The sequence below is a fragment of the Salvelinus alpinus genome, chromosome 9 (assembly GCF_045679555.1).
Source record: "Salvelinus alpinus chromosome 9, SLU_Salpinus.1, whole genome shotgun sequence".
In the NCBI taxonomy this organism is placed as follows: Eukaryota; Metazoa; Chordata; class Actinopteri; order Salmoniformes; family Salmonidae; genus Salvelinus; species Salvelinus alpinus.
The window spans coordinates 14697287-14724986 of record NC_092094.1 but is presented as its reverse complement, the minus strand read 5'-3'; the positions used below and the strand labels follow the sequence as shown (position 1 = coordinate 14724986).

Genomic DNA, 27700 nt, shown 5'->3' with positions numbered 1-27700 from the left:
TTGGTAGGTGATCAAATACTTATGTCATGCAATAAAATGCAAATTAATTACTTAAAAATCATACAATGTGATTTTCTGGATTTTTGTTTTAGATTCCGTCTCTCACAGTTGAAGTGTACCTATGATAAAAATGACAGACCTCTACATGCTTTGTAAGTAGGAAAACCTGCAAAATCGGCAGTGTATCAAATACTTGTTCTCCCCACTGTATGTCATTGTGTGGGATAATGTCAGGTTCCACCATGCTCAAATGGTTTCAGGCCCATCCACAATTTACCACCCTGTACTTACCCTCATACTCTCCTTTCCTTAACCCGATTGAGGAATTTTTCTCCACATGGAGGTGGAAGGTATATGATAGGCGCCCTCACGAACAAGCCACCCTTCTCCAGGCCATGGATGACGCATGCAATGACATCACGGCAGACCAGTGTCAGGCCTGGGTTCGCCATGCCCTAAGATTCTTCCCAAGATGTTTGGCTAATGAAAACATCCATTATTGTGATGTGGATGAGAACCTGTGGCCAAATCCACAAGACAGGGTTGATGGGAATATAGAAGTACAGTAATCAACCATTTGTTCTGGTTTTTACAGTAAGCCAGGTGAGGAACACTGCAGTTGACCTTTAACTGTTTTTTTATTTTTTTTGTAGCTAATTATTTTTGCTTTGATTCAAAGAAACCTATGAGTGATTTTATTGTATTTCATCAATAAATTTCATATTTTGTTCAATGATTCCACTGTGTCTGTAGTATTCTCTCTACTAGTCCTTTTACAGTGATGTATTTACGTGTAGTAGCATAATGAAACATGTAATCACATATTTTGTACTACAATATTTAATGATTGTACGAATAACTACACAGTGAAACTATCGGTATCTTGTGTGTGGGTGATCTAAATTAATGTTCCTATGGTATTTCATGATAAATTAGTTATTTGAACCAATGAGTCTGCAAGTGCAAGGTTTCTTTAAAGATATGAATGCACAATGCAATGTTTTGAACATTGGACAGCCTGTGTTACAAGTGATGACCGTTTGAGTTTTGTGTCTAGAGTTTTGAAAAATTACCACAAGGTTCTGAAATTAGCGCCAAAGTGATTCTAGAAACTGTAATGGCTTGCGTGTGAGTAATTACTTATATATACTGTACGTGTGTCTGTGGGTATGCATTGTTTGTTAAGTGTACGTGTGTGTGCATGTGTTGTTGGGGAGGGAGTCCCACAGGGACACCTGGATTAAGGGGAGGCATGTTATTTTGCAACCTGACTCTGGTGGTTGTACTGACTGGGTGCTTGTGTGTGTGTATTTGTGTGTGTGTGTATGAGTGTGTGTGTGTGTGTGTGTGTATGAGTGCGTGTGTGTGTGTATGTGTGTGTGTATGCGTGTGTGTGTGTGTATGAGTGTGTGTGTGTGTGTGTGTGTGTGTGTGAGTGCGTGTGTGTGTGTGTGTATGCGTGTGTGTGAATGGGTGTATGAGTTTGTGTGTGTATGGGTGTTTGTGTTTGTGTGTGTGTGTGTGTGTGTGTGTGTGTGTGTGTGTGTGTGTGTGTGTGTGTGTGTGTGTGTGTGTGTGTGTGTGTGTGTGTGTGTGTGTGTGTGTGTGTGTGTGTGTGTGTGTGTGTGTGTGTGTGTGTGTGTGTGTGTGTCTGTATGGATGGATGTGTGTATGGGTGTGTGTCAGGGGAATTAGAGAAGCTGACAATAAGGTTGGATTAGATCGTGGCGCTCCGAGGGCAGCTGGTCTGGGGCGTTGCTTGCCCTTTGGATGCCAGGCTGTAACGGTCCTGACCTGTTTTATGTTGTTTTTGTATGTGTTTAGGTCAGGGCATGTGTTTTGGGTGGGCAGTCTATGTTATCTGTTTCTATGTTGGTTGTGGTTGCCTGGTATGGCTCTTAATTAGAGGCAGGTGTTTTGCGTTCTCCTCTAATTAAGAGTCATATTTAGGTAGGGTGTTCTCACTGTTTGTTTGTGGGTGATTGTCTCCTGTGTCGTCGAATGTATGTACCATACGGGACTGTTTGGCTGTTCGTTTATTTTGATGTCGTCTGTTTCCTGTCCGTGAGTTTACGTTTAGTTATGTAAGTTTATGTTCAGGTTTCGTCGACGTCGTTTTCTTGTTTTTTTGTAAATTTGAAAGTGTTTTGTTTTTCGTGTTACCATCGTCGTATTGAAATAAAAGATGGCTTATTTCCCAAATGCTGCATTTTGGTCTGATGATCCTTCTCTCCTCTCCTCGTCTGAGGAGGAGGAGGACAACAGCCCTTACACAGGCAGGGTTAGGGGTTACTGTGTGTGTATAGTGTGTGTGTGTGCGGGGGGGGGTATAGGCATGGTGACCCAGGATGTCATGGGGGCATTGAGCACGGACATAGAACTGCCCCACATAAACAGACAGAACTCAGTCAGTCAGGCTGAACAATATTCACCTTTGTTTCCCAAGTGTTTTGGTTCAGTGAGGGAGAAAAGTAGAGGGTCTACAAGCACATGTTGGTGAGAGGCCCCACTCTTAACATCTCCCTAACCCTCACTACCCCCCCCCCCCTCCCTCCCTCCTCTTTCCCGCCAGTCTCTCCTCAATCTCTTCACCCTCAACCTCACAATTTTTCTCTCTCCTCTTCCTTTCGCTGTCCACACTCTTCTCCTTCTCCATCTCTCACCCTTCCCTACTCTTTCTCTCCTCTCTTCCTCCTCTCTCACCCTTCTCTCTCTCTCTCTCTCTCAATTTCAATTCAATTCAATTTAAGAGCTTTATTGGCATGGGAAACATATGTTAAGTAGATAATAAACAAAAGTGAAATAAACAATCAAAATTAACATCAAACATTAAACTCACAAAAGTTAAAAAAGAATGAAGACATTTCAAATGTCATATTATGTGCAAATAGTTAAAGTACAAAAGGGAAAACAATAAACATAAATATAGTTTGTATTTAAAATGCTGTTTGTTCTTCACTGGCTGCCCTTTTCTTGTGGCAACAGGTCACAAATCTTGCAGCTGTGATTGCACACTGTGGTATTTCACCCAGTAGATATGGGAGTTTTTTTTCTCTAATTCTTTGTGGGTCTGTGTAATATGAGGGAAATATGTGTCTCTAATATGGTCATACATTTGTCAGGAGGTTAGGAAGTGCATCTCAGTTCCCACCTCATTTTGTTGGCAGTGTGCACATAGCCTGTCTTCTCTTGACAGCCAGATCTGCCTATGGCGGCATTTTTCAATAGCAGGGCTATGCTCACTGAGTCTGTACATAGTCAAAGCTTTCCTTCATTTTGGGTCAGTCACTGTGGTCAGGCATTCTGCCACTGTTTATTCTCTGTTTATGGCAAAATATCATTCTAGTTTGCTCTGTTTTTTTGTTAATTCTTTCCAATGTGTCAAGTAATTGTCTTTTTGTTTCCTCATGATTTGGTTGGGTCTAATTGTGTTGCTGTCCTGGGGCTCTCTCTCTCTCTCTCTCTCTCTCTCTCTCCTGCTCTCTCCTGCTCTCTCTCTGGCTCATCATGGAGAAAATAAGATGATCTTTAAGAATGCAGTTACTAATGATTTTTCCCTTAAGCTTGACACAGCTACTTTTGGTCTTGCATATCAAGGGGATTTGGGGATTTTGAGATTACACATTCCTCAATAGCTGGAGCCCTCTTCTCTTCTCTCTGACAGATAGTCCTGCCAGTCCATCCAACATATCTACTGTGGCATGCCAGGCAGTCGCCAGCATGTTAATTCAATTAGACCAAACAGACCAATGCAAATCTTGGATCATTTAGTGTTGGGGCAGCCGGCTGAGCACAGTTAGTGACCATCATTTACCCGCCATGCATTATTAGCATTAGTGCTAACCCACTCCCACTGATTACCACAGACAGACAGAAGAGACTCAGAGGGGGAATCCTTTACACCATGAACCACCTCTCTGTCTCCTACAGGACATAAATTGACTCTGGTATAAGGACAGGGAACTGCCCAGAACAGAGCATTCTGGAGACGAGTTGTCAAGGACCTAAGCTCCCTAAAGAGTAGGTGTATTAAGAAAAGATAACAGATTCAATATGGAACATGCACGATTCCAAAAGAGCATAACTCCTTTTCAAAGAGCCAAGACCCAAACTGATATGTTTTATATCTAATTCCTGCCAAACTGTTTGAATTTAAATTGAATTCCTGTTTCTCAATTGGTAGTAGTCTGGACTAATCAATTCCACCTGGCCGACCAGCGAGCAGCAAAACGCTTGGCAGAGTATTCTTAGTGATGACTTCTTGGTAAAGTGAAAAGTCTGAAAGTCTGCTCCTTCCTCCAGGCCATCACACTAACACTCCACCACTCAACACACGCTGGGTTTTGGGCTCTCTCTGTGTGTGTGTGTGTAACTGTGTTTTGGGCTCTCTCTGTGTGTGTGTGTGTAACTGTGTTTTGGGCTCTCTCTGTGTGTGTGTGTGTGTAACTGTGTTTTGGGCTCTCTCTGTGTGTGTGTGTGTAACTGTGTTTTGGGCTCTCTCTGTGTGTGTGTAACTGTGTTTTGGGCTCTCTCTCTGTGTGTGTGTGTAACTGTGTTTTGGGCTCTCTCTGTGTGTGTGTGTGTAACTGTGTTTTGGGCTCTCTGTGTGTGTGTGTGTGTGTGTGTAACTGTGTTTGCATGTGTCTCTGGCTCTTATTCTTGAGGATTTGAGGGCCAATGCAGAGCAAAGGAAGACGGATTTTCCACACTGTAACGTTTGTCGTATGAAGAAGGTGTGGACCAAAGCGCAGCGTCGTAAGTGTTCATGCTTTTTTAATAAAAAAACTGAACACTGAGACAAAAAATAACAAAAATAGAACAACACGAAACAGTTCTGTCTGGTGCAGACACAAAACAGAAAACAACTACCCACAAAAACCATGTGGGAAAAGATACCTAAGTATGGTTCTCAATCAGAGACAACGCTAGACAGCTGTCTCTGATTGAGAACCACACCCGGCCAAACAACAAAGAAATACAAAACATAGAAAATGAACATAGAATGCCCACCCAAATCACACCCTGACCAAACCAAAATAGAGACATAAAAAGCTCTCTACGGTCAGGGCTTCACACACACACAGTTGAAACAGTTTGGAACAGTTCGGACATGTTTCCCAGCTGAAACAGTTTGGAACAGTTCGTACATATTTCCCAGCTGAAACAGTTTGGAACAGTTCGGACATGTTTCCCAGCTGAAACAGTTTGGAACAGTTTGGAACGGACATATATTATCATTACATTTTTTTACGTTTTTGTTCGTTGTCGGCTCTTCGGGGACACAAAAACATTTCTTGAGGCAAGCCGAAGTCTACGCCCTCTCATCTTTGATTGGTCAACAGTAGGGATTCTTCAGTGAAGTGCCTGTTGTCATTCAATGAGAGACGACTCGTCCTCATGCACATTTTTTCACTGGAAAAATACTGCACCAAACACAACATTGCATGAATAAGATCTCCTCTGCAAAAACTTAAAAACTAATGACAGATTTCTTGGAGTTATCTTAGATTAATTCTGACTATTTTGAGGAAGCGTGTACTTGCTACGGCGTCTCACAATGGACAAACAGTACTATTGCCGTTTTTTTTCTCATTTTTCGAGCAAAGTTATTTTAAGGGAGTATGCGAGCACACTTGTTCGGTTTGCCGAAATGAGACATTAGCTTATGACGTTTGCTTACTGTATATGAGACAAGGTTCCAACAGCAGTTCCAACAGCAGGCAGTTTATGGGTAGCCAGATATCCCAGGGTTGTAAACAGGGCCAGGGAAATATACACTGTATCTGGGCTCTGGGTTTGAGAGCATAGCTTATCAGTGGAGGGTTAACACGGCCTGAGGAACACTGGAGCACTGGGGAGCAGCAATAGTCTGTGTACACGCCAATATCTTTGTCACGGCTGTCTTCCTCTTCTTCCTCTGAAGAGGTGTAACAAGGATCGGACCAATACGCAGCGTGGTAGGTATCCATGTTTTAATATAGAAAACTGAACTATGAACACCAATACAAAACAATATACGTGAACAAACCGTAACAGTCCCGTGTGGCACAAACACTGACACAGGAAACAATCACCCACAAAATACCCAAAGAACATGGCTGCCTAAATATGGTTCCCAATCAGAGACAACGATAAACACCTGCCTCTAATTGAGAACCAATCTAGGCAACCATAGACTTACATAAACACCTATAATGAACACAACCCCATAACTCTACAAAAAACCCATAGACAGTACAAAAACACACAAACCACCCTCGTCACACCCTGACCTAACCAAAATAATAAAGAGAACAAAGATAACTAAGGCCAGGGCGTGACAATCTTTGTTCTTTTTGCACCGTTTATCTTATCAAGTTTGGGATGTGGATAACATTTTGTTTTCTCTATTGACACAGGGTCTGACCCTAGCTAGACCTCCTCCACTCTCTGCTCTTCTTCTGCCCGCCCAGCCCTGGATGGCTAAGTCACTGGTTGCTCAGCTAGTACTGGCAGAAGGGGAGCGTGTTCATACTCATACCAGCTAGCACCCAGCCCTAATCAGACCATGAGATGAACACTGGGAAATGTAAGAAATAAGAGCCAGAGAGAGCACAGGTGAGAAACACCGCCTCACAATTTGGAACATGGCAACGCAAAAAGGAAAACAATCCCTTGGGAAAACACTTTTTAACACATACAAGGTCATATTTCTCTCAAAACACAGTCACACTTACACAAAGAAACATGCAAAACACCCCTCCACACACAAATAAACACCCAAGCTAAAAACACACAAAACACATTTTGTTTAAACAAAAAGGTCAAGGCCTTGTGGAAATACAAATGGGGTCACCGAACCACAAAAAAAACACAGCGGACACATACTGTTAGTTTAACTGTAACGCAGCTTTAAAAATCAACATCAACTGGGAACAAACCAACACAAACCTATTATATTCTGATGTATTTCAAGACAACCTGCAGGTGGTGGTGGACTTTGGTATTTCTATGATGCACTATTTGTGCTCCAGCTAAATACTACATGGTGACGTCTGTAAAAAACTGAAAAACATACAACAAAAGGAAAACTGACAATGGGCATAGCCTCAGTCCACAGAGAAATGGTAGGCAGTGCAGAAATGCATCATTGTTGCCGCTTTTCACATTCATAAACTCCTGGAAGTTGGCATCTCTCTTCACAGTATTTTTCACACACACACACACACACACACACACACACACACACACACACACACACACACACACACACACACACACACACACACACACACACACACACACACACACACACACACACACACACACACACACACACACACACACACACACACACACACACACACACACATCAGAGATCTTCAGGGATTAATGTCAAAATAATACATGACCTAAATACATCTGGTTGGTGCCAGCGTAGCCAGGGAATATATGCATCTTCTTATGAAAAAGGACTGAACATCACTGTGTCAATCAGGCTCACTGTCACATGAGCTCAAAAAAGCAATCTGTTCTTGTTGGAAAAACACTAAAATGAACTGCTTGAGTTAGTTAACACACAAACACTATAAAAACGTATTTTGTCTTCCTATAAAAATCTAAATAAAACAGTTCTCAGAACTGTAAAAACAATATATTTATATATTTTTGACACAATCCCTAAACCATAAAGACTAAGTAATCTTGTCAGAGTTGACAGAGTCTAGTAGTATGGCGTCCGATGGATTGACTACTTAGATAGCCTTCCTCTCTGTTTGGTGATGCATTGTATGGGAGCGCGACAGGGTGATAAAAACCACACAAGCATGGGTGGGATGGGGATTGAAAGGTTAGCAGGCGAGGGGGTGTCTTTCTATTCTCTCCCCTCCATTACTTGAGTACACATTCAGACACAATCCCTTGGCTCCATTGTGTGGGGATTACTCTAGCTGAATGGAATGGCTGGGGGTTTAGCCTCAGCTAAAGGCCAGAGTCAGAGCATGCCTTGGCCCGGAAGGACTTTAAATCCACTTTACATTTCATCAAGTCATCTTAACCAAGGTTCAGATGTATTCAAGATTCATCTAAACCTAACCTTGAAATATCACATCTTTCAAATGAGAGTTTGGTTAAAGGCTTGCTTTTGTCAATGTATCATCAGTTCCCAGTTGAAAGATCAAAGGTCTGGGTGCGAGCGGACTGTCATGTACAGTTGAAGTCGGAAGTTTACATACACTTAGGTTGGAATCATTAAAACTCGTTTTCAACCACTCCACACATTTCTTGTTAACAAACTATAGTTTTGGCAAGTCGGTTAGGACATCTACTTTGTGCATGACACAAGTCATTTTTCCAACAATTGTTAACAGACAGATTATTTCACTTATAATTCACTGTATCACAATTCCAGTGGGTCAGAAGTTTATATACACTAAGTTGACTGTGCCTTTAAACAGCTTGGAAAATTACAGAAAATTATGTCATGGCTTTAGAAGCTTCTGATAGGCTAATTGACATAATTTGAGTCAATTGGAAGTGTACCTGTGGATGTATTTCAAGGCCTACCTTCAAACTCAGTGCCTCTTTGCTTGACATCATGGGAAAATCAAAATAAATCAGCCAAGACCTCAGAAATAAAATTGTAGAACTCCACAAGTCTGGTTCATCCTTGGGAGCAATTTCCAAACGCCTGAAGGTACCACGTCCATCTGTACAAACAATAGTATGCAAGTATAAAATACCATGGGACCATGCAGCTGTCATACCGCTCAGGAAGGAGACTTGTACTGTCTCCTAGAGATGAACGTAATTTGGTGCGAAAAGTGCAAATCAATCCCAGAACAACAGCAAAGGACCTTGTGAAGATGCTGGAGGAAACAGGTACAAAAGTATCTATATCCACAGTAAAACGAGTCCTTTATCGACATAACCTGAAAGGCCGCTCAGCAAGGAAGAATCCACTGCTCCAAAACCGCCATAAAAAGCCAAACTACGGTTTGCAACTTACTAATGGGGACAAAGATCGTAATTTTTGGAGAAATGTCCTCTGGTCTGATGAAACAAAAACAGAACTGTTTGGCCATAATGACCATTGTTATGTTTGGAAGAAAAATAGGGTGGCTTGCAAGCCGAAGAACACCATCCCAACCGTGAAGCACGGGGGTGGCAGCATCATGAGGGAGGAAAATTAGGTGGATATATTGAAGCAACATCTCAAGACATCAGTCAGGAAGTTAAAGCTTAGTGGAAAATGGGTCTTCCAAATGGACAATGACCCCAAGCATACTTCCAAAGTTGTGGCAAAATGGCTTAAGGACAATAAAGTCAAGGTATTGGAGTGGCCATCACAAAGCCCTGACCTCAAGCCTTTAGAAAATTTGTAAGCAGAACTGAAAAAGCGTGTGCGAGCAAGGAGGCCTACAAACCTGACTCAGTTACATCAGCTTAGTCAGGAGGAATGGGCCAAAATTCACCCAACTTATTGTGGGAAGCTTGTAGAAGGCTACCCGAAACGTTTGACCCAAGTTAAACAATTTAAAGGCAATGCTACCAAATACTAATTGAGTGTATGTAAACTTCTGACCTGCTGGGAATGTGATGAAATAAATAAAAGTTAAAATAAATAATTCTCTCTATTATTATTCTGACATGTCACATTCTTAAAATGAAGTGGTGATCCTAACTGACCTAAGACAGGGAATTTTTACGAGGATTAAATGTCAGGAATTGTGAAAAACTGAGTTTAAATGTATTTGGCTAAGGTGTATGTACTTCCGACTTTAACTGTATCTGCTGCATGCGGCTAGGGAGGAACAACTACATGGACATCTGTGACTGCAATGGCGAAGTCCAGCAATCCATACGTCCGTAGAGTCCATAGAAGTCTGGCTGAGGTTAATGATGTGGTGCTGGCTTGGGCTCCTGTGCTCACCGGGTGCACCGGCTGGCCTAACAAACAAGATCATTTACCTCTCAACCACTCCACTGACCTTGGTGATAAAAACCCTGGCCCTTCATGAAGCCAGTTCAGACTGCATGGGAGACAATGCTTTAAGGGAGAGTAAGGAAATGAGAGGGCATTGGGGGAGGAAGTAGGGGTCGAGGTGAGGGCACTGGTCAGGAGGGTGGCTTGTGGTCAGGGGGTAGGAGATTGAGTTTGGTCTCTCATGCATAAATGGGGGTGTGGGTGATTGAAAGACAAGTGTGTCCACATAGCATAGCAGGTATTCCACCAGAAAGCAGGATATTAATGTGTGGAGGAGGAACTGTGAGTGACTGATTAGGAAACAGTTCTGGGGCCTTGACTCATAGCTAAGCTCAACTGAACAAAGCTCCTCTGCTTCACATCTGACTCTAAACAAGTGTGGAGACTTAGGTAAATAGGTAAATACATCATAAGTCATAAAGTAGGTGTTTGAAAAATCCCTGCTTAGATATGTGGATGAAAAAAAGGAAGAGATGATGTGAGGAGAAGATATCTCATTTGTAGCGATATGGCAAAAAGGGAAGTTGACATGCCACACGCAGCCTTGACGAGAAGAGGAGCGGTGCGCAGCAGGGATCGGTGTTAGGGTAATTCCAGTACGTGCTTTCCCTCTGGGAGAGAGACAGGTTGCAAGCGGAGACGTGGGAGACGTTTTGACAATTTCCTGCTCTTTCTTTATCTGGGTTATGAAGATAAGGTGTTCACACAACACCAACGTCACAAACCGACAAGCAGCACACACACACACACTAAGCAATGTTGTTTTTTCCAAACAAGTCGCAGGGAACAGAGGATGGAGACCCCTCGCTAATGATTAACATATTGCAAAAAATGAACAGACATTTACCACAGAAAACAGCCTGATTATTTCCAGGAAATACCTGCAGATGGTAACTGAGCAAGCACACCAGCCATGGAGAATTCCTTAAATAAACAGCTTCCTGAACATATCTGTTTTCAACTATTTAGAATTAAAGTCCAGTTTGATAATGTCAGCATCGCTTGACCAAAAGGACAATCTTATGTAATCACTTTTTTTTCTTAATATTGACCCACTGCTCCTCTCTATATATTGCAGAGTTAGTCAATACTAAGTCATAGGCTACTAAGTTAATATTATGTCTCCAAAATACAGGTACAGTCAGGTAAGCTTTTCAAATTAGCCTACTATGAATTTGAGACAATAGGTACGTATGAAACACAGTTGGTGAACAGTTCCACTTCATTATGGACCAGTTGACTAATTGTATTTCATACATACATATTGTCTCAATGACCTTGTCTCAAAGTGTTTCTACTCTGTTTCTATTCTATTCTCCTCCAGAGACAGGTTTTGAAGGCAGTCAATCAGTCAGCAGCTGGATGCCAGGTGGCTAGCGTGCCAGTCAGCCAGTCTCTGGTGGTATCTAGCTCCTGGGGCTCAGCCTCTCCTCACACATGGAGCCTGTCTGGGCACGGCCAACCCATGACACACTGTACTGGGCTGGGCTCATACTGGGAACGACTCACTGAACTGAGAGGGTGGAGGGGCCTGAGAGAGCATGCAGCTGGAGTGGGGTGGTCTTTCACCCTGCTCTTACCACACAGCCATATGGGCTAGGCTAGTGTATGTGCGTGTGTTTATTTTATTATTTGTCATTTTTTTATTTAACCTTTATTTAACTAGGCAAGTCAGTTAAGAACAAATTCGTATTTACAATGACGGTCTACACCGACCAAACCCAGACGACTCTGGGCCAATTGTGCGCCGCCCTATGGGACTCCCAATCATGGCCGGTTGTGATACAGCCTGGATTCAAACCAGGGTGTCTGTAGTGATGCCTCAAGCACTGAGATGCAGCGCCTTAGACCACTGCACCACTCGGGAGTGGGGGGGGTGGGGGGGTGAAACAGATGTAGATGCAACTTTGGGAAAACAACCATAAAATCTCAAGCTGAACCTCATACAGAGATTACTATCGCTCATAGACGCAGAGCACACACAAGCACAAACTGTAAATACACACCTACCCTACCTTATCAAACCACAGATCAATACACATCTACCCTACCTTATCAAACCCCAGATCAATACACATCTACCCTACCTTATCAAACCACAGATCAATACACATCTACCCTACCTTATCAAACCCCAGATCAATACACATCTACCCTACCTTATCAAACCACAGATCAATACACATCTACCCTACCTTATCAAACCCCAGATCAATACACATCTACCCTACCTTATCAAACCCCAGATCAATACACATCTACCCTACCTTATCAAACCCCAGATCAATACACATCTACCCTACCTTATCAAACCCCAGATACATACCCATCTACCCTACCTTATCAAACCCCAGATCAATACACATATACCCTACCTTATCAAACCCCAGATACATACACATCTACCATACCTTATCAAACCCCAGATCAATACACATCTACCCAACCTTATCAAACCCCAGATACATACACATCTACCCTACCTTATCAAACCCCAGATACATACACATCTACCCTACCTTATCAAACCACAGATACATACACATCTACCCTACCTTATCAAACCCCAGATACATACACATCTACCCTACCTTATCAACCCCCAGATCAATACACATCTACCCTACCTTATCAAACCCCAGATCAATACACATCTACCTTACCTTATCAAACCCCAGATCAATACACATCTACCCTACCTTATCAAACCCCAGATCAATACACCTCTAGCCTACCTTATCAAACCCCAGATCAATACACATCTACCCAACCTTATCAAACCCCAGATCAATACACATCTACCCAACCTTATCAAACCCCAGATTGTGAGATTATAAAGGGGATGGAAACAGAGCAGGGCAGGAACGTTCCTGTATTTTTATGATTTTGTTAATTTCTCCAGTGAAGTGATGTTGAGCCTCTCCCTCTCTCCCACCTGGCGAGAAATGACCTGAACCACTCATGGGGAATGTTCCAAATGGCACCCTGTTCCCTATTGTCGCTGTCCAAATTAGTGCACTATATAGAGAAAAGGGTGCATCTTGGATTCAGTCCTGGCTTGGTTCTGCCACAGCAGCAGTTCAGGCAGTTCAGGCAGGGCATGAACAGGCTCAGGCAGGGCATGAACAGGCCCAGGCAGGGCATGAACAGGCCCAGGCAGGGCATGAACAGGCTCAGGCAGGGCATGAACAGGCTCAGGCAGGGCATGAACAGGCTCAGGCAGGGCATGAACAGGCTCAGGCAGGGCATGAACAGGCCCAGGCAGGGCATGAACAGGCCCAGGCAGGGCATGAACAGGCCCAGGCAGGGCATGAACAGGCTCAGGCAGGCCATGAACAGGCTCAGGCAGGGCATGAACAGGCTCAGGCAGGGCATGAACAGGCTCAGGCAGGGCATGAACAGGCCCAGGCAGGGCATGAACAGGCTCAGGCAGGGCATGAACAGGCCCAGGCAGGGCATGAACAGGCTCAGGCAGGGCATGAACAGGCTCAGGCAGGGCATGAACAGGCTCAGGCAGGGCATGAACAGGCCCAGGCAGGGCATGAACAGGCTCAGGCAGGGCATGAACAGGCTCAGGCAGGGCATGAACAGGCTCAGGCAGGGCATGAACAGGCCCAGGCAGGGCATGAACAGGCCCAGGCAGGGCATGAACAGGCCCAGGCAGGGCATGAACAGGCCCAGGCATGTGGGAAGCAGTGCGTGGCATCTCAAAGGCAGCAGTAGCACTCACTCAACTGTTAAATGGATACTTTTTATACTTATGTAATGCGTTGGATGTTGGGTATATACAGACATATATCCTTGTTAAATTCATAATCAGAAATTATTACGCTTTCTTTTTTACAAAGTAACATAAAATCAATGCCTCTCTATGTCACTAGTTTTTGTTTACTTTCTTAAAGCCACAATTTAAAACATGTTCATTTAAACTGTACTGCTAATTAAAATGACTGTCGATCAAAACCCTCTTCCATGTGAATTATATTACACACATACTATCAATCAGGCTTCAGATTCAATTTAAAAGCAATCAGCGACGGGAAGGTTTTAACAAATCAATGGTAATCTAATTAGCAATAAGGCCCGAGGGGGTGTGGTATATGGCCATTATACCACAGCTATGGGCTGTTCTATAGATGTTATATAACTGTTCTTATGCACGGTGCAACGCCGAGTGCCTGGATACAGGCCTTAGCCGTGGTATATTGGCCATATACCACAAACCCTCGAGGTGCCTTATTGCTATTATGAACTGGTTACCAACATAATTAGAGCAGTAAAAATAAATTATTTCTGATATACCATGCCTCTCAGCCAATCAGCATTCAGGGTTCGCGTGCATTGCGCTTGCCCGCCGTAGGCAGGTCGCTAGGGTGGGATGGGACAAGGACATCCCTGCCAGCCAAACCCTCCCCTAACCCGGACGACGCTGGGCCAATTGTGTGCCGCCCCATGGGTCTCCCGGTCGTGGCCGGCTGCGACAGAGTCTGGACTGGAACCAGGATCTCTAGTGGCACAGATAGCACTGCGATGCAGGGCCTTAGACCAATGCGCCACTCGGGAAGCCCGTTTGTATATTTTAAGACCCAAGTGTCCCCCCTGCCTAATATTGTATTTATACTACAGTTATACTAATATTACGATATATATATTTAAGAAATGATAGTTGCAATGTAACCTACATCCGTTATTAAACTTGAGTGATGATGCCTCCCTGTCTTTGTCTATTGGTGCCATTCCAAGTCCTTACCATCTCTCACTCGCTTCCATTACCATTACTCAGCAAAATGTGTAGTAAAAAAATCAAAAATAAACATTAGTGCGTTTATATGCACACTAATAATTTGATATTAAACTGATTATGGCAGTAGGCTGAGTATGGCATTAGTCATTTAAACGCCTTACTCTGCTGATCTTAAATCGGCGTAAGTTAAAAAATCGAAGTCAGCATACGCCGATTAAAACACCTGGTTTTCTGAGCAACCTTTAGAGTTACTAGGACATGTAAACACCTTCATCAGCATTCCAGCTGTGTATTTGATATACGCGTGTGCTAGCACCAACCCCGAGCGAGCCTCCCTCTTTAGCACGAGTGAAGTGAGGGTTCGGAACAACTGAATGCATGTGTCTTAGAAGTAGTTTTTACATACAAACTCTATATGTCCGAACACAGAATCAAATACCCTTCCCAAAAATAGCATGTTCGCTGTGGTACAACATTTATTGTGATTGACGATTTTCTGCATTTATCAGACTGCCATCAGATAGCCTGATTTCAGATGTGTCCATGTAAACAGGATTGTTTGGGAAATTGTGTCTTGCAAAGCACGTAAACATTTTAATCAAACTATTATATTAATCTGACTATCCACAATAATCATATTGTTGAGTGCATGTAACCTTACTCCTTGTCAAGCCGAAGTCTGATGTATAATCCCATCAACAGTTTTAAGAAGCACTTTGAAACTCCTTGAAGTTTGTGTGTATAAGTCTATTGAGCGGACACGTTATTATTCTTTCATTAGTATTTTAGATGGTTTGTGTTTCTGGTAAGTAACAAACAGCCAGACCATAATGAGCCTGCAGCGAGAGAGGCAATGAGCAGCTACTGAAAACAGACTTACTCTAGCCTCTAACGCATGGACAAGATGACAGAGCCACTAATCATTACATCATTTATCATATCTGACTCCCTACACCAGTTTGAGTCCCAAGGGTTGAGTCCCAGGGTTGAGTCCCAGGGTTGAGTCCCAGGGTTGAGTCCCACTCTTTTCCCTTCATAGTGCACTACTTTTGACCAGAGCCCTATGGGTCCGTAGCCAGGAGTTAAGAGGCTCGGTGGAGTTGACAACCACCACTTAAATCATCAAACATACTCTTGCATCCGCTCGCTTCTCCAACCCTCCTTTACATTCCTATTCCAGGTCTTCTTCAGAACTACAGCAGTTTAGTTAAACAGATTATAAAGCTTAAGCATGCCTCTTTCGTGCGTTTACTTTTGACTGTTTTATGGCCTGGCTTATCTGGTTCTCTTACTATGGAATAAAAGAGAGGATCTACTTGCCATATGCCACTGAATATGACCCATAAATCCATTAGAAAACTACTAGGATAAGATCCTTCTTCTCCTTCAGGCTTTAAAACAAAAACAGGGCAAGAGACCGTTGGTCAGTTATTGTGCGTTCATACTCATTGCTGCCAAGTTAACCCCTCCTTAAGTCTAAAAAACACCTGTTGGTCTGGTGGTTAAACATTTAAATGACTTGTTGTTTTGACTTGAGAGCACAAAGGAATATGTTTTAATGGCTGTTAAAGTCATCTACAGAAAGAGAATCCCTGATAGCATTTACCTGTTAAAAGCTCTTTTGGCTGCAGAAAATCCACACATTACATTTAAAATCGACTACATGAATAAGACTGTACGACGATGTCTAAAACAGAAACCAAAATATCTGAAAAAACTAATCTGAAAAACCTGCTTAATTCTGACTGTGGAATTATTAAAAGGTATAATTCAGTTATTACACCAGTATAACTAAGTGTAGAGGCTCTTGCACCACAAGGCACCTGATTAGTCAGTGAAAAATTATGTCTGATAAAAATGTGCCTAGCTAGCATGCCATCATCTTTTTGTGTGTAAATAATATTTTGAGAGAGAGATGGAGAGTAAGGGGGAGAGAGAGAGAGTGAGAGACGGAGAGTAAGAGAGAGAGAGAGAGAGAGAGAGTGAGAGAGAGAGAGAGAGATGGAGAGTAAGGGAGAGATGGAGAGTAGGGGAGAGAGAGAGAGAGAGAGAGATGGAGAATAAGGGAGAGAGAGAGCGAGAGAGAAAGATAGAGAGAGAGAGAGAGAGAGAGAGAGAGAGAGAGAGAGAGAGAGAGAGAGAGAGATGGAGAATAAGGGAGAGCGAGAGAGAGAGAGTGAGAGAGAGAGAGAGAGAGAGAGAGAGAGAGAGAGAGAGAGAGAGAGAGAGAGAGAGAGAGAGAGAGAGAGAGAGAGAGAGAGAGAGAGAGAGAGATGGAGAATAAGGGAGAGCGAGAGAGAGAGAGGGAGAGAGAGAGAGAGAGAGAGAGAGAGAGAGAGAGAGAGAGAGAGAGAGAGAGAGAGAGAGAGAGAGAGAGAGAGAGAGAGAGAGAGAGAGAGAGAGAGAGAGAGAGAGAGCTTTCACTGGCATGGTATAGTATCATCTTCCTCCCAGCAGCTGCTGAGTTCCTGTTATTTTACCACAGATTCATCACGGATCGCTGAGAGTCAGAAATGCATTCCATGATTCAATTTCCCCCCTCTGCATTCTTAACTAAAGCCCCCCCTCCCCTCCCCTCTCTCTGTATCTCTACTGTAGCTACATAATCATTAAAAACTATTAACATCCTCATTCTCAGGGAGAGAGTGGACCTGAGCTATGTATGTTGTAGTGACGTTGTCGGCTCTACTGTATGTCTATGTGGTAAAGTCAGATCTGGGTTCCAATACTATTTGAAATCTTTAAGATACATTAAGCGTTTGTTTTAACAATGAACCCAGGTCTCGTAATAATGAAGTCAGGGCATGGGAGGGTGCTCTGCTCAGTGCTGCTACAGATTTTGACAGAACTATTGACAGGACCTCTAGAAGGGCCGTCAGCAGTTCAATTCATGTCCCTATTGATCAGATTATTTAACTGATTGATCCCATCAATGCTGATGGATGGATAGAGAAGAGAAGACAGAGAAGAGGAGAAGAGAGGCATGAAGCCAAGTGAAGACCTCCGGAGCAGAGATAGACATACAGCAACAGGAAGGGTCTGGTAGAAGGAGACAGTTGACTCCGTCCCGTAATGATTTATCATCGATACAGTCTTGAATTTCTTGAATTACCGTGCCTCACTAACTCTCCTTAATCCATGCTTAATTCAAGTCAACTACATACAGTAGTTGCTGCAGGAGCTAATTCTCTAACTCTTAAATCCTGAAAATAACCTAATGACCATAATACCCTTCAACAGTACTCTAACTACATCTACATTACAGTGGAAAACATGTTTACGAAATATGATGAAGCATATTTGTACTGATTCTATAACACATAACTTTCATAGTGCATTATTATTCAGTTCTTACCCCGTTGTAGCAGCGTTTCTCCTCGGAGCCGGTGAAGTGGTATGGCTGCTTGGTGTGGCACTTCTGGATGAAATCCTTGAAGAAGTTGTTGACGTCTGCCAGTGAGATGACGCAGACGGCCGAGCTGGCTGTGGGTTCCGGGGAGTCTGGCTTGGATCGGGCGAAGGCAGCAAACAGCACGTCCTCCCCTTCCTTCAGCCCCATCTCCTGCCTCAGCTCGCTGCCCGCCTCGGCCACATGGGCCGCCTGGAGGACATTAAACACCTCGATGCTGGCCAAGCGCCGCCGCCGCCGCCTCTCCGTCAGGATGCATTCAAAGGGCATCTCCACATAACGCCGCAGCTCCGGGTCGGTGCCGCACATGCGGACGATGCGGGTGTGGTAGACCTGCGAGCTGCGGCCCTCACGCTGCACGGTGAGGAAGTAGGCGTGGCTGCCGCTCTGGAAGGAGTAGACGTAACGCAGGTGGTGGTCGCCGCGGAGGCCCGGGGCCAGGTCCATGTAGGACTGGTCGGAGAAGAAACGGAAGCCATCTTGGGTTTCTTTCATCTGACGCACTGAGATGGTGTGGTGCTGTGGCTGCTGGGCCTGGGGGCCGGAGGTCATGCGGGACGGACTTCCAGTTCCAGCGCTTCCAGTGATCTCCGAGTTCCCTACGAAGAACCGTACCACACCTCCGCTCACCATGTTGAGCACACGGGAACCCAGGGGGCTGGTAACACAGTCGGGACAGCCCTGCCGTCCTCCATCATCTGTCTTGGGTGAATACATACAGTTCACCTCCTTGGAAACATTCCCTCTCTCCACCAGCAAGTGGCGACGGCAGACACCGGCGTCCGCGGAGCTGCAGCTGAACAGCTCATCGTCATAGTAACGCTCCACCAGCAGGGCCATGTTATTGTTGTCCAACACAGCGTTGGGCTTGCCAGCAGCTCCATCCTGGCTACTTGGGCCACATTGCCTTTCGACACCAGCCTCTGACACGGGCCCGGTCCGGTACTCCGACAGCTTGGTCAGGTTCTCTGACAGCGCATAGATCCTGTTCACAGCACCAACGTAAACCGTCCCCTCGAAGGTGACCATGTTCTGTATGGCGGAGTCGGCCTCGAAGCTGGGCAGGTTGTAGGTCACAGAGAGGTTGAGCTTGGAGTTCTCGGCCGGTTCATCACATTGACCTCTCACCTTCGAGGAGCACAGAGCCCAGAGGATGATCACGATGTCCAACAAGCAGATATTCTTCATCCTGTTCCAAACATAAGCCACAGAAAGAGAGAAGTTACATTACACTGTATGTTTTAGTCAATTAGCAGACAGGCTTATCCAGAGACACTTATTATCTCATTCAACTAAGGTTAGGAAAGTAAAAAAATGAGGGGTGACTTATTCGGGACATTCATAACAATAACACAAAAAAAACACCATCAATCATAATAATATTGGCGTCTAGATTTCCCTCACGTGTTCAGACAGAGAGGTGTAGAGAAAAAGGATCATTCTCTTGATAAAAATAGGGATTAGAAAAACAAGAGGGATCACTATTGCTTTGTCAGGCTCATAAATGGAAGTGTGTGTGTCAGGGTCTAAAGCCGTGGTCTACTCACTCCACCACAGCACCACGTCAGTGAAATCACTGTTACTAAATGCTGATATGACATGGGAGCATTATGGAGCCCCACTTCAATATCAAACACATCAGCACTTCTACTATGACTCGCTATTATTGTGAACAAGCCAGTCAGTGAAACTCATGTTGACCGACAGACAATAAAGTTTTATTGAAGTAGTGTTCTGCAGTGCTGACCGAGCAACACTCAGCACCACTTCGGTGGTTCCAAATTCCAGATCTCTGGTTCCATTCCGACCACAGTGCAACCCAATGGGGTGAATCACCGAGGATACAGCAACCCTCTCTGGTCTGTAGGGCGATGCAACCAACCAACCACACAGCTAAGTTTAGAAAACTTCCCCAAAGGAGTGGTAGCTAGAACCCCAATTAAAACAAGTCAGGTGGACTATGAGTGGGGCGCTGTACAAAATGATAAATAGTTGGAGTGCAGGCCACTTAAATGGCAATCCACTGGGGAATGCTTTTAAGGTCTGTCAGAGAGAGAAAAAGAGAGAGAGAGAGAGAAGGAGAAAGAGAGAGAGATTTCAGACTCTAGTTAATCAGAGAGACAAAGAGAGAGAGAGAGAGAGACTTCCTAACCTCCTGCCCAATGTATGACCATATTAGAGAGACATATTTCCCTCAGATTACACAGATCCACAAAGAATTTGAAAACAAATCCAATTTTGATAAACTCCCATATCTACTGGGTGAAATTCCACAGTGTGCCATCACAGCAGCACGATTTGTGACCTGTTGCCACAAGAAAAGGGCAACCAGTGAAGAACAAACACCATTGTAAATACAACCCATATTTATGCTTATTTATTTTAACTTGTGTGCTTTAACCATTTGTACATTGTTACAACACTGTATATATATAATATGACATTTGTAATGTCTTTCTTGTTTTGAAACTTCTGTATGTGTAATGTTTACTGTTAATTTGTATTGTTTATTTCACTTTTGTGTATTATCTACCTCACTTGCTTTGGCAATGTTAACACATGTTTCCCATGCCAATAAAGCCCCTTGAATTGAATTGAATTGAGAGAGAGAGAGAGTGAGAGAGACAGAGAGAAGGAGAAAGAGAGAGAGATTTCAGACTCTAGTTAATCAGAGAGACAAAGAGAGAGAGAGAGAGAGAGAGAGAGAGAGAGAGAGAGAGAGAGAGAGAGAGAGAGAGAGAGAGAGAGAGAGTGAGAGAGACAAAGAGATAGATAGATAGATAGATAGATAGATAGATAGATAGATAGATAGATAGATAGATAGATAGATAGATAGATAGATAGATAGATAGATAGATAGATAGAGAGGAGGAGAAAGAGAGAGATTTCAGACCCTAGTTAATCCCTAGTTAATCAGAATATTTGCATGTAGAGATTCGCCTGCTTGGTCCATATCAGCACATTTTGTACAAGTGGTGGGAAGACAACAAAAACAGCAGGAGAGGTCAGCAAGGAGAGAAGGCTCAACCCCCTTAGCATCATTACCTAATATCCCGAGTGGAGTATATTTCTTGATTTAACAATACATTGTTGTTGTTTCTCTATTATAGGCCAGTTTTGTACTTGATATTTCCAGACAATTCATAAAACTCACTATCATATTTAAATGGATGATTCCACAGCAGCCAATACATATGTTGCCATTATAGGCTATGACAATTATGTTTATATCAATATAATGTTACATAGCCTTTCTTGATTACTGCAAACAAATGATTGATTAACCCTCTGGAACCTAAGGGTTTTCTCTATGAGATCTTCCCTAAAACATTAAATCGTTAAAAGACTGTAATAACATTATTGACCATCAGTCCAGAGTTCTGATTCTCTATTTTAGGACACTGTCATCACAGACAAAGATATACAATTCTAGTGATGGAGAGGAAATGGTGGCCCCTCATGCAAAACTATTTTCAAGGATGGATGGGAGTCAAAGTGGCATGTGCACATACTAGAGGAATGACTAGTTTGTTTTTTACTTACAATTATGAGTAAGCGTGAAGAACCAAAACACATTTCATTGACTCCATATTATTGTACCATTATTGGTCCCCGTGTGGCTCAGTTGGTAGAGCATGGCGAATCCCACGGGTGACCAGTACAAAAAGTATGAAAATGTATGTCGCTCTAGATAAGAGCCTTTCTTTTGTATGTACCGCGCACCTGCTCCCGTGTCCCGTCCCGATACAATTCATTTCCTATAGGAGGTGTTATTGCAAGGAACAAGTAAATACAGATTTGAGAAACATAATCTTAGAGGATATATCGTGATTTAAAGAGAGTGAAGTGATTAATGATATAAACTGTTGAGAGAAATCCGCGGAACATTCTGTGAGGCTATTCTGGAGATTTTGGTTAGTGTATGCTTATCATTGCAAAACGTAGGCTATTAGGACAATAATATAATTTAATCAATAATTGAAAGTATTCAGTATTGGCTAGCTTTCTGATACGCATCTGAGCAAAAACGTATTGACGAGCGTTTCGCGGATGCCTAATTTTAATAGGCCTATGTAGGCTAATTCAAAGTAAAGCAAACATAAATAAGCATTATTAAACCAAGTAAACATTTAAAATTAGTCAAAAATAGAACGTACCTGTCAGTTAGGCAACTGTCTCAGTTATGTTTGGGTTTCTTCTTTCAAATCATAGTAGGCTACACAACTCAGGATTCCTGAGACTGTGCGCATTGACTTTTTGACGGCCGAATAACAAATTGATATGCAAAAGATGCGTTTGACTTTGAATACTCTGCCCTTTTCTCTTTATTTTCACAAAGAATACAAACGTTTACTCAGACACAAGAAGACCGTTTCTCATTCCGTATTACAAGATGCGGACCTGTGCGACTCAGGAGTGTGATGTGTAAGTCACGCACACTGGCATTCAAACCCCCTCCGTTTTTTGTCTGCTCTCGTAGCGCTCCTCCTCTATAGACTACTCTGCTGCGAGAGGTGGTAAGGCGCGGGAGTTCACACAGGTGAATTTCAAAGGGTTTCATCGATGGCACCAGTACATTTTATTGTTTAGTCTTTAGCTTGGTCCCCACAGTGTATGTTAATAATTACGTTATGTCATAACAAGTCAATAAAATAGCCTATACACTGTGTGTACAAAAAAAATGAAGAACAGCTTCCTAATATTGAGTTGCATTCTTGATACACATGAAACTGTTGAGCGTGAAAAACCCAGCAGTGTAGCAGTTCTTGACAGAAACTGGGGTGCCTGCCACCTACTACCAGTCTATGTCATGGAAAGAGTAGGTGTCCTTAATGTTTTGTACACTCAGTGTAAATCGCTGTTGAAGCAACTGTTGAAGACTAGAAAAACTATTTAACGTTTCACCTGCATTTCCACTCCCTAAGAAAGACCACTGACTCAGTCTGGTTGTCAAGTTAAAACTGCTCGCTCAGCCGTAAAGAAAGAGATAAATTTTGAACACTAACCCAACTGAGTGTGTCACCTATGAATCACAGTGGGCAGCACAATAATCCCTTTGTCCTACTTCCTGAAACCGGGCTATTGGAATGAAAGGGAGTTGGAAATCAAGATAACAGTGTGTAGAGCTTAAAATCAAATGAAAAGGCATACTGGTGTTAGCTGTAATAAGAGGTAGGATCCTATTCACTTTCCACAGTGACTGTGAGGTTATTTTGACTTCAAAGGGAGATGTTGAAGTGGAACAAGTGACAACAGAAATAGAGAATAACAGTAGTGCCCTTCAGATGACTTCATTCCAGTGACTGGTAAACTGGTGAATGTAACATGTGAATCAGGTGCCATGTGTTTGGGTGATGTGCACACTTACCACAGTTAACCTGCTATGGTTTTCAACCCACATGGCAGCAGCGGTTGTATTAATCTGCCACAAGACACATAATCTGGTTGTAGTCTATTATTTTAGAGTGTTCTGTACCTACATCATCATGCTGATGTCTCTGGGAATCGAAGCTCTACTCTTCTTCATTCAACAACAGTTACGTAGTGTATCCTACTACTCCTCCTCTGTTTGCTTTATAGTGCATGTCTCATGTCTGTTTGCTGTGTTCTATAGTACCACAAGGTATGTACAGTATGTCTGATGCAGTAACCAAGGGGTGTGTCTGCTCTGACAGAAGTGTGTGTGTGTGTGTGTGTGTGTGTGTGTGTGTGTGTGTGTGTGTGTGTGTGTGTGTGTGTGTGTGTGTGTGTGTGTGTGTGTGTGTGTGTGTGTGTGTGTGTGTGTGTGTGTGTGTGTGTGTGTGTGTGTCTGTGTGTGTGTCTGTGTCTGTGTCTGTGTCTGTGTCTGTGTCTGTGTCTGTGTGTGCGCGTGTGTGTGCGCGTGCGCGTGTCTGTGTCTGTGTCTGTGTCTGTGTCTGTGTCTGTGTCTGTGTCTGTGTCTGTGTCTGTGTCTGTGTCTGTGTCTGTGTGTGTGTGTGTGTGTGTGTGTGTGTGTGTGTGTGTGTGTGTGTGTGTGTGTGTGTGTGTGTGTGTGTGTGTGTGTGTGTGTGTGTGTGTGTGTGTGTGTGTGTGTGTGTCTGAAGGGTGGAGGTGGAGGTGGATGTGTTGATGGTGGATTCCACTTCCCCTGAACAGCAGCTGAGGAGGAAAAGGTCAGTTGGATGGTGGTCGGGGTGGTCAACCTCACATCTTCACACTGCAATTACTGTGTGGTTGGTATGTGGAACCTGTCAACCCCACCGTATGACACACGGTACAAGAATGACACACACTACCACTACTACACCGTAAAAAAATATGTTGATTCAAAACACATTTGTAAGGCAACCAGCTGCAATGGGATTGTGAGTTTTCTCAACAACATTTTCACACACACATTTTTTGTTGTGTGTCTCCTCATCGAAATTTTATTTGAGAAAATCAATCCTATTGCAGCAAGTTGCCTAACAATTGTGCTTTTACGGTGTATACCACAGGTCTGATTAACAAAGATATTTGTGACAACATGTTGTTTCTGTGTACAAGAACTCATAGGCCAGTACGTATCGCCAGGAGCAGATTTCCACAGATTTTATGGGTAGCCTATGGCATGAACATTCTATGGTCAATTAATATAATCTCTTCCTAATGTAGCCCGGACTAATGTAGCAATGGCTATTCCATTACAGCAATAAGGCACAAGGGGCGTGGTATATGGCCAATATACCACGGCTAAGGGCTGTTCCATAGATGTTATATAACTGTTGTCGCCATCTACTGGTAGAGAGTATGAACTACGAGGTACTGTCCCCTCCTGTATAATGACCCTGAGCTCTAGGGCAGGGGTACTCACTCAACTCTTACCCTACGAGGTCCGGAGCCTGATGGTCTTCTGTTCTACCTGATAGTTAATTGCAGACACCTGGTATCCCAGGTCTAAATCAGTCCCTGATTAGAGGGGAACAATTACAATTGCATGGGAAGTATAAGGAGAGAGAGACACTTAATTGACTTAACTCAATCCTCTTGGTCCCCTTGGGTGCACAGGGTGTCCTCCATGGCTCTCCACCTCACTGTTTCCTTTTGCAAGAGGTTTAGCCTGCTGCTAAGAGATCCCCACTGTCAAGATGGAGAGAGTGGAACAGAGCAGTAATAATCTTAATATCCTCAATCTTCATTTAGCGGTCACAACATCATCCATCAGCAGTGACTAAATCCAGTCAGGATATTTATCACCTGGTGGGTCACTAGAAACCTGGGTTAACTGCTGACCAGGGAGATCCGTGATCCATCCTGCTTCTGTAAACCCTGATTGATGCTTGAGCCATTAATGGCCCAGCCGCGGCCTGGCTGGTTCATTCAGCAGATGGGGTGTGTGTGTATATTTGGGTGTGTGTGTGTGTGTGTGTGTGTGTGTGTGTGTGTGTGTGTGTGTGTGTGTGTGTGTGTGTGTGTGTGTGTGTGTGTGTGTGTGTGTGTGTGTGTGTGTGTGTGTGTGTGTGTGTGTGTGTGTGTGTGAGAGAGAGAGAGTGTGTGCATGTGCACGTGGAGTGTGTGTGTGAGTCTAAGATAATCCCTTGAGTTGCTCACTAAAACAGACAAACAGTAATTTAGTGGTCCCCTCTCAGTCAATAACTCAATCACATATCCTCAATGACTTGGATGAAGATGGAGGGCAGGAGTGATCTAGAGTCATGTCCAATAGCAAATCATAAGTCATAAAACCACAATGTTTGTCTGTTTAAAAACAAGAGAGACCTTAGCCTATCACAAAATGGAGGTCAGAGGAAGAGTACATTGTTTCAAGATGAGTGAAGGTCAGGTGAATGTACTCGTCTCCGAGACAGTCTGTTTGTAGCGTCACAAGCGTGGTCAGAGTAAAAGAGGAAATCAAAAGATCCCAATCTGGGAGTTGTTAGGAGAGATAACTGCAGCTGTAAAAAAAATTATAATAACTGTCACTCAATACACAATATTTGTATAAAACATTCTCCTGATGTTGCAAGAACGTTCCCAGAACACATTTTGTCTGTTCTTTAAAGGTTCCCAGAATGAAGGTTCCCTATGAGGGGTGCGTCACTTGAGTGGGTTGAGTCACTGACGCGATCTTCCTGTCCGGGTTGGCGCCCCCCCCTTGGGTTGTGCCGTGGCGGAGATCTATGTGGGATACACTCAGCCTTGTCTCAGGATGGTAAGTTGGTGGTTGAAGATATCCCTCTAGTGGTGTGGGGGCTGTGGTTTGACAAAGTGGGTGGGGTTATATCCTGCCTGTTTGGCCCTGTCCGGGGGTATCATCGGATGGGGCCACAGTGTCTCTCGACCCCTCCTGTCTCAGCCTCCAGTATTTATGCTGCGGTAGTTTATGTGTCGGGGGGCTAGGGTCTGTCTGTTATATCTGGAGTATTTCTCCTGTCTTATCCAGTGTCCTGTGTGAATTTAAGTATGCTCTCTCTAATTCGCTCTCTCTTTCTCTCTTTTTCTCTCTCTCTTTCTTTCTTTCTTTCTTTCTTTCTTTCTTTCTCTCTCTCTTTCTCTCTCTCTTTCTTTCTCTCTTTCTTTCTCTCCCTTGGAGGACCTGAGCCCTAGGACCATGCCTCAGGACTACCTGGCCTGATGACTCCTTGCTGTCCCCAGTCCACCCGGCCGTGCTGCTGCTCCAGTTTCAACTGTTCTGCCTGCGGCTATGGAACCCTGACCTGTTCACCGGACGTGCTACCTGTCCCAGACCTGCTGTTTTCAACTCTCTAGAGACAGCAGGAGCGGTAGAGATACTCTGAATGATCGGCTATGAAAAGCCAGCTGACATTTACTCCTGAGGTGCTGACCTGTTGCACCCTCGACAACTACTGTGATTATTATTATTTGACCCTGCTGGTCATCTATGAACATTTAAACATCTTGGCCATGTTCTGTTATAATCTACACCCGGCACAGCCAGAAGAGGACTTGCCACCCCTCATAGCCTGGTTCCTCTCTAGGCTTCTTCCTAGGTTCTGGCCTTTCTAGGGAGTTTTTCCTAGCCATGGTGCTTCTACACCTGCATTGCTGGATGTTTGGGGTTTTAGGCTGGGTTTCTGTACAGCACTTTGTGACATCAGCTGATGTAAGAAGGGCTTTATAAATACATTTGATTGATTGATTGATTGATTGATTAAGTTGTGTGTCACGTTCCTGACCTGTTTTATGTTATTTTTGTATGTGTTTAGTTGGTCAGGGCGTGAGTTGGGGTGGGCATTCTATGTTTTGTGTTTCTATGTTTAGGTCACTTGTAATTAGCCTTATATGGTTCTCAATCAGAGACAGGTGTTTGACGTTTTCCTCTGATTGAGAACCATATATAGGTTGGCTGTTTCACACTGTTTGTTTGTGGGTGATTGTCTTCCGTGTCTGTGTATGTCGCACCACACGGGACTGTTTCGTTGTCGTTAGTGTATGTAGTCTGTTCCTGTTCGTGCGTTCTTCATGTTTTATGTAATTTCACATATTCAGGTCTGTCTACGTCGTTTTGTTGTTTTGTAATCATTTCAAGTGTTTCGTGTTTCGTCTTGTTTAAATAAATATTATTATGTCTAATTACCACGCTGCGCTTTGGTCAAATCCCTAC

General features: G+C 43.6%; 1 protein-coding gene across 1 annotated transcript in view; it reads right to left on the bottom strand.

Annotated features, from left to right (window-relative positions):
* The window catches only part of met (MET proto-oncogene, receptor tyrosine kinase), a 111418-nt gene extending 88841 nt beyond the window's left edge, over nucleotides 1-22577 (bottom strand). The window contains exons 1-2 of the mRNA XM_071416080.1: nucleotides 22275-22577; nucleotides 18064-19306 (exon numbers count right to left, since the gene is read on the bottom strand). Coding sequence (XP_071272181.1) covers nucleotides 18064-19305 — 1242 coding nt within the window. The 5' untranslated portion in view covers nucleotide 19306; nucleotides 22275-22577. The remainder of the gene's footprint in view (nucleotides 1-18063; nucleotides 19307-22274) is intronic.
* Nucleotides 22578-27700: the final 5123 nt, after the last annotated feature.